Raw genomic sequence first — 8144 nt, forward strand, 5'->3', positions numbered from 1 at the left:
TCGCACTCGCTTGCTGAACCGCTTCTCGCTGCGCTCGCCGTGCTCAACTCTGTGCGCGCTCACGGCACTTGCCTAAAAGTAACCTGTGTTAACTGTACATATTTGACATTATAAACGCTATTTTCTCTGTACTTGCTGTGTCTTCTCTTGTGGTTGTCTTTACCTCGCGCCATCCCGCGCTAACGCGTGCCCCCGAACATTCTGGTCCTTCGAGCCGGATCATCGCCGGCAACCGCGATCGGGAGTGCCTAAAACAGAAGACACCATGAGTCTTGACCATAGCGCCATGCTGAACAGCCAACACGAACTCTTCGTACGCATCTCCACGCAGTCGAAAACCTGAAGAAGATGGGTCAGGCGAATATCACCCTCTCTGCCGTCGAGACTCGCATTCGCCTCCTCGACGACCACTGGGCGAAGTTCGAGAGCCAGCATGACCTTGTTCGGGCCTGCTACAAGGACCGCTACGCTGAGAGTGAGTACGCAAAATTAGACTTACTCGACCAAGCCGAGAGCGCTTACGTGCTCCAGCGTAGCATCCTGTCCGAACAGGCGAAGCTCTTCAAGGCCGCGTCGGCTTCCGCGTCCGTCACGGCGTCAGATCAGGGGGGCGAACACGCGCCTCGCGTCTCGCTGCCCCGTATCAACTTGCCGCAATTTTCGGGCGCCTACGAGGACTGGCCATCTTTCCGCGATCTCTTTCGGTCGGTCATCGGCGACAAGCCGGCGATTCCGCCAGTCGAACGGCTGCACTACCTCCGCTCGTGTCTCAAAGGGCCGGCTGAAAAATTAATAAGATCGTTAACCATTACGGGCGAAAATTACGATCGCGCGTGGGCGCTACTCTGCCAGCATTACGAGAACAAGAGGGAGCTGATACGCTCCAACTTCGCCACGTTTACCGCCGTGGCGAAGATGAAAGCCGCTACCGCCGACGAGCTCAGCCGCGTCCATAACGCCGCCACGTCCGCCGTGAATGCTCAAGAGAGCATTGGGAGGCCCATAGCTTCGCACGGCATGGACCTTTTCAACCACCTCGTCATCGAACTGTTCGACTCGCGAACGCGTCTGGAATGGGAATCCTCCTCGGGAGATTCCTTCGAACCGCCGTCCCACGATACGCTGATGAGCTTCATCTCCAAACGGATTCTCACGTTAAACGCCGCGAATCCGAAGAACACTACCAAACCCGCGAGTGAACCGTCACGGTCCGCGAAAACCCACGTCGCGAAGCGTTCCGAGCCTTCTCAGTGCCCGCTATGCAAGGGGAAGCACTCGCTCATGGGGTGCCCCGACTTCAAGGCCAAGACAGCCAGTGAGAGGAAGACTGTGGTCGAGACCAATAAACTCTGCTACAACTGTCTCGGCAATCATCTGGTGGTGAAGTGTCAGTCTACGCGAAACTGCTTCACATGCAACTTGCGTCACCACTCGATGTTGCACGACGCGTACGTTTCCACGCCGAAACCTGCCGCGGAAGTCAGCGCGCTTTCCGCCGCCGGAAAGACCGAAGACCGTAAGGCGATTCTCCTCGCGACCGCGCGCGTGACCATTGCCGACCGGCACGGAGATCCCCATGAGGTTCGGGCCCTCATAGACCAGGGCTCCGAAGTGTCGATCGTGTCGGAGTCCTTGGTGCAGCGGCTACGCCTGCCGCGATCGCGCACGCGAGTGTCTATCTTTGGCATCGGCGGCTCACACTCGGGGTCCACTCGGGGCAAGGTGTCACTGAACGTTACGTCGAGGACCACCGGGGACTCGTTCACCGCCGTCGCGTTCGTGCTTCCGCGTCTCTCGCTCTACCAAGGCTCCACGAACAAGTGCAGCACCACGTGGCCTCATCTTCAAGGACTCCCGTTGGCCGATCCGCGCTTCACCGCCAACGACCCCGTCGAGTTGCTGTTGGGCGCTGAAGTTTGCTCGACCATCCTGGAGGATGGTCTCCGCCGAGGCGAACCGCAAACGCCAATAGCTCAGAAGACCATCCTGGGATGGATCTTGTCAGGGGGCTGCGGTGCGACCTCCCTCGTTGGTCACCTCAGCTCATTCCAAGGCACCGCCGACCGTGACTTGGCCGAGCTGGTACGCCGCTTCTGGGAGCAGGAGAGCGAACCTCCCGCTTCCGTCACGCTCACTCCCGAAGAAGAGGAGTGCGAGCAACACTTTGTGCGCACCCACGAGCGCACCCCCTCTGGCCGGTACGTCGTCCGACTGCCGTTCGCCTCGCCGCCGAAGAATCTCGTCGAGACCCGCAAGCCCGCGGAGCGCCTGCTCACCGCCATGGAACGCAGGTGCGCCCGAGATCCCCGGTTCGGAGAGCTCTACCACGCGTTCATGCGGGAGTACGAAGACCTCGGGCACATGGAAGCCGTTGCTCCGTCTGACGAGAACCTACCTCGCGGAGCGTGCTACCTGCCGCACCACGGAGTGTTGAAGGAGGCCAGCACCACCACCAAACTTCGAGTGGTGTTCAACGGCTCACAACGCACCAGCTCCGGCGAATCGCTGAACGACCACCTCTTCGCAGGCGCTAACCTCTTGCCGGCACTCGCTGACGTGCTCTTGCGTTGGCGTCGGCACCGCTACGTGATGATCACCGACATCGAGAAGATGTATCGTCAGATCTCGGTCCACCCGGAAGATCGCGACCACCAACGGATCTTGTGGAGAAGTGCCGTCGACTTGCTCGTGCGCGTTCTCCGCCTGACGACGGTCACGTACGGCCTCAAGTGTTCGCCGTGGGTCGCGATTCGAACGCTCTTGCAACTCGCCGCGGACGAAAGGTCTCGGTATCCGCGCGGCGCGATCGCCCTCGAGGAGGACAGATACATGGACGATGTCGTAACCGGAGAGGACACAATCGACGACGCGATCGCGGTGCAAACCGAACTACGCGAGCTCTGCACGGCGGGCGGGTTTCCGTTACGTAAGTGGGCCGCGAACTCCGAGGACATTCTCGTCGGCATCCCGCGGGAACATCGCCTTCAACGCGCACTGCACGTGTGGGAGAACGACACTCACTCCACTCTCGGCCTCCGATGGCACCCAACGGACGACGAATTTTCCTTCGCGATTCGTACGCGCGCGATCACCGAATTCACGAAGAGGCGTGTCCTCTCGGAGACCGCGCGATTGTTTGATCCGCTCGGATGGCTCACCCCCGTCGTGATCAGAGCCAAGATTTTTATCCAGTCCGCTTGGTTGAAGCGACTGGAATGGGACTCCCCCCTTCCGTCGGCGGACGCTCAGCTTTGGGCGCGCTTCCTGGGGGAGCTCCCGCTTCTCGAGGGTCTTCGCGTGAGCCGCTGGCTCAACTGCGGAGCTACGGAGTCTCAGGTCGAGATCCATGGCTTCGCCGACGCTTCCGAGCGAGGTTACGCCGCTGCCGTCTACCTCCGCGTCACGAGAGGCGGCTCCACCACGCTGCACTTGCTCGTGGCCAAGAGCAAGGTTGCTCCGATTCAGCAGGTGTCCCTCGCTCGACTCGAATTGTCCGCGGCCGCACTGCTCACTAAATTAACGCGACACGCTCGCGACACTTTACATTTGCCCGCAGCACCGATCTTCCTCTGGTCCGACGCCCGAGTGACACTTCACTGGATCAAGGGCCACGCATCCCGTTGGAAGACGTTCGTGGCCAACCGGGTGTCGCTCATTCAGCGGACTCTTCCCGAGGCTCGGTGGCGGCACGTTCCCGGACGCGACAACCCGGCCGACTGCGCTTCCCGAGGGATTGCGCCCGGCGAACTGATCGGCCATCCGTTGTGGTGGACGGGCCCGGCGTGGCTGCGGGAGGACCGAACCCGGTGGCCCGACGAGAACGACGAGATTCCCGACGCGGAGATGCCTGAGCGGAAGGCCGTCGTGTCCGCCGTCGGGAGGCTCGAAACGGAGCCCGACACTCTCCTTCGATTCTCTTCGCTACACCGGCTTCTACGCGTCACGGCGTGGTGTCTGCGATGGCGACGCACCACCTCCCGCACCGACGATCCCCGTCCGGACGATCGGGCGAGAACGCTCACTCCGGAAGAACTCGACACGGCACTGTTCCGTTGGCAACGGGTGGTGCAATCACTTCACTACCCGGAGGAGATCAAGGCCGTCAGGGACGGCCGCACTGTGTCGCATCGCAGTCCACTCGCCAAGCTGAGTCCCTTCCTCGACGACAACGGCGTGCTCCGAGTCGGAGGGCGACTCAAGCACGCACTGCTTCCACATGACGCGCGACACCCATTGATCGCTCCAACGTCTTCCTGGCTCACTCGTCTGCTCGTGGAGTCCTGCCACCGACGAACCCTCCACGGCGGAGTGCAACTCACGCTCGGCACTCTCCGCCTCCGCCACTGGATTCCACGAGGCAGAGCCGTGGTGAAACAGCTGTTGCATCGATGCGTAATTTGCACCCGATGGCGAGCCGCGCCTCCGCAACCACCGATGGGCAGCCTTCCACGGGCCCGGGTCATCCCGTCGCGGCCCTTCCAGCGGACCGGCGTGGATTATGCCGGCCCGATTCTCATACGCACGACCAAAGGGCGAGGACATCGAGCGCACAAGGCTTTCATCGCCGTCTTTGTGTGCCTCGTCTCCAAAGCCGTGCACCTCGAAGTAGTCTCCGATTACACGACGGAGGCATTCTTGGCCGCCCTCCGTCGTTTCACGGCCCGCCGGGGACTCTGCACGGACATCTATTCCGACTGTGGCACCAACTTCATCGGGGCTGACCGGGCACTGCAGGACCTCTTACGCGCGTCGTCATCCGACGGCCGGCGCATCGCTCACGACGTCTCCACCCACGGAATCCGGTGGCATTTCAATCCACCAGCCGCACCGCATTTCGGCGGACTCTGGGAGGCGGCGGTGAAATCCACCAAGTTCCACCTGAGGCGAGTCATCGGCGAAACGACCCTCACCTTCGAGGAAATGGCCACCTTCCTCGCTCAGGTTGAGGCCTGTCTGAATTCTCGGCCGCTTCAGGCCTTGTCCGATGACCCAGACGACGTCACGGCACTGACCCCGGGGCACTTCCTTATCGGGGCTCCCTTGCTGGCAGCTCCTGAGCCGTCACTGGGAGAGAGGCCGGACAACACCTTAACTCGATGGCAGCTGGTGCAAAAGATGCGCGATCATTTTTGGCAACGGTGGTCGCGCGAATGCATCCAGCATCTCGCTTCCCGACCAAAGTGGCTATCTGCTGAGACCACCCCGGATGTCGGCTCACTCTGCTTGATGCGGTCCGAGATCGCTCCGCCGAATCGCTGGCCCCTCGCAAGGATCATCAAGCTGCATCCTGGAGACGACGGCGTCGTCCGCGTAGTGACCGTCCGCACGGCCGCCTCCGAATTCGTCCGGCCACTCGTCAAACTTGTGCTGCTTCCCGGGGCCGCTGGCTCCACCACCACCGTTGCGGATGCGTGAGCTACAAAACCATCCGTTGCGTTAGTTTTCGCGGTTCGCGCTACTTATGTCCGTCGGTTATTATTGTCACTTCGCGTAATTGTCTCTGTCGGCCTTCCGCCAATGCACTCCGTGCACTTCACTTAATCGGTGATGTCGGCCTTCCGCCAATGCACTCCGTGCACTTCACTTTATCGGTGATGTCGGCCTTCCGCCAATGCACTCCGTGCACTTCACTTAATCGGTGATTTCGGCCTTCCGCCTTAACTTAACACACACTCGCGTCACATCACTTCACGGCACCATGTATATACCGAAAAACATACATAGAAACATATCGTGCGAAATATGTTTCTCGCTCGAGATTCTCGCGTGTTATGACAATGCGCAGCCGCGCACCTCGCAACATGGCCGCTCGCACTCGCGCCGGGATTGCGATCATCAGTAATCGATCGCTAATCGATACTTCGTGCCGCGACTGCGATCGCCTCAGCGAGCGCACCGTCTCGTTTCGTCACCATATGACGAGGCGGGCGGGAATGTGTGAGATCGTGATAATTCGGTTGCATGTCAGCGCATGTCACGCTTTCTATAAAATAATCGCCTAAATAATTTCGCGTTAAGGGAATAACTCTCGGCACGTTATAGCATGGATCTTTCGTTACTTTCCGAAAGTTCGCTAATTGTTAGCAACAACACAGCCACGGTCGACCGGTCGCATAAACAAAGTCGAACGACGACGCTCTCACAAAAGAAAGATCCCTGCTATAAACAAAACAGTTGAAACCATGTAACGACCCCGCCGGGGCGTCACGTGAAAACGGTGACGTCGGTTCTATGACGTAGGGCTCCGATGGCCAATCACCCTCCTGAAACTGGTGGTACCCAGCCTGGAGGGAGTTTCGCCTCGGAGGTGATAAAGGGATCGCCGCTGCGCCGCGGAATCGATTTCGCTCGCAGATCACCGCTAGTACACCGCTTTTCTAAACCGCCTTGCTATACCGCCGCCGTTTCGCACTCGCTTGCTGAACCGCTTCTCGCTGCGCTCGCCGTGCTCAACTCTGTGCGCGCTCACGGCACTTGCCTAAAAGTAACCTGTGTTAACTGTACATATTTGACATTATAAACGCTATTTTCTCTGTACTTGCTGTGTCTTCTCTTGTGGTTGTCTTTACCTCGCGCCATCCCGCGCTAACGCGTGCCCCCGAACAATTATGTATATATATAAACGAGCTTGTAAAGAGCGCCACGAACCCATGTGACAACTGAAGACTTTCCTTTGTTCATACATGTACTATTTCCACATATATATTAGTCGTTATGCCTTTCAATACTCAAAATAACTACTATATTGTCCAAACTTTTTTTGCTAATAACTTTTTAACGAATAACGAGCGACGGCTAAAATCTTCTGAAGGTCACCCAGGAGGGTGACCTTGACAACATATGTCAAGGTCAAGGTCATCGGAGGGTGGTCCGTATTACTGTATAATTACCAAAAATTTTTACGTTGACTCGTCGCATGACAAGAAAAAGCAAATATGTTTCTTTAAATTTTTAAACAATCATTGATATAACTGATGCTATAAATCATGATCGCATCAACGATGAAGATGGCTACAGCGTGTTTTATGTAATATATGATTCTTTTATTCTTTATGATTAAGGTATCATAAAGTTAAAAAAAAATAGCAGGAAAAAAAATAAAAAAAGGAGAGAGAGAGAGAGAGAGAGTGCGAAAGAGAGGGAGAGAGAGAGAGAGAGAGAGAGAGAGAGAGAGAGAGAGAGAGAGAGAGAGAGAGAGAGAGAGAGAAGTGCGAGTTTATGTATTGAGGGGAATATAGATGATTATTTTAAAGGAAAAAGAGAGGAAGGGGGAAGAGGAGGGGGAAGAAGAAACGTTTAAAAGGAGTAGGAAATAGTGAGATTGCCAGAGGGAAAAGAACAGATGATAGGGATAATGAGTAAAATGATGGAGAAAATACGGGAATTAAGGAAAGAACAGAAAGAGCAAGGGGTAAAATGCAAGAAAGAGAGAGAAATGATAAGATATGAGATTAGGAATATGAGGACGGATGTGGAGGAGAGAGAGGTGAAATGGCAGAAGGAAAGGGAGGAATTAAAGAAGGAGATAGGAGAGTTGAGAGGAAGGCTAGAGAGTATAAAGAAGGAGAGAAATGGGAGGAAGGAAAGGCAGGGAAAAGTGAAAGATGAAGGAAAGTGGGAGATAGGAAAAAGAGATAAAGCAATGGAAGCGAAGGTAAGAAAGCTAGAAAAGTGGAGAGAGTTAGAAGAGAGAGACAGAAGGAAAAACAATGTAGTAGTGAAAGGGATGGTGGTGAAGGAGGGAAGGGCGGAGAGAAGAGGGAGGAGAGGGAGAGTAGGAAAAAAGGGAGTGTGGTGAGGCTGAGGGGAGGGGGGAAAGGAGTCAGAGAGAGTAAAGTGGGGAAAGTAAAAAGGAGTGAAAGAGAGGAAAAAGAGGGGAGAAAAAGAGAAGGGGAAAGAAAGAAATTAAGGAGGGAGGAAGAAAGAAAGGAACAGGAAGGAAGCCTAAAAATAGGCTTTTGGAATGTAGCGGGAGTGAAGGGAAAACAGAAAGGGTTTTGGGAAAGGATAAAAGAGTGGGATGTCGTGAGGTTGGTGCAGACGTGGCTGGAACAGGAGGAATGGGAGAAAATGAAGAATAGGGTGCCAAAGGAGTTCAACTGGAGTATACAGGGTGCAAGGAAAGAAAGAGTTGGAAGAAAAGG

At 56.2% G+C, this 8144-nt stretch overlaps 1 protein-coding gene across 1 annotated transcript; it reads left to right on the forward strand.

Moving 5' to 3' along the window:
* The first annotated feature begins 348 nt into the window (after nt 1–348).
* On the forward strand, nt 349–5415 carry LOC139787033 (uncharacterized). Its single transcript, XM_071726121.1, has one exon. The coding sequence runs from the start codon at nt 349–351 to the stop codon at nt 5413–5415; it is 5067 nt and encodes a 1688-aa protein (XP_071582222.1).
* Nucleotides 5416–8144: the final 2729 nt, after the last annotated feature.

The sequence above is a fragment of the Temnothorax nylanderi genome, unplaced genomic scaffold (assembly GCF_030848795.1).
Source record: "Temnothorax nylanderi isolate EJ_2023f unplaced genomic scaffold, tnyl_v1.0 TNYL_tig1245_pilon, whole genome shotgun sequence".
Lineage (NCBI taxonomy): Eukaryota > Metazoa > Arthropoda > Insecta > Hymenoptera > Formicidae > Temnothorax > Temnothorax nylanderi.

Coding starts and splice junctions, on each gene's coding strand:
- LOC139787033 (XM_071726121.1), top strand. CDS start 349: ATGGGTCAGGCGAATATCACCCTCTCTGCCGTCGAGACTCGCATTCGC.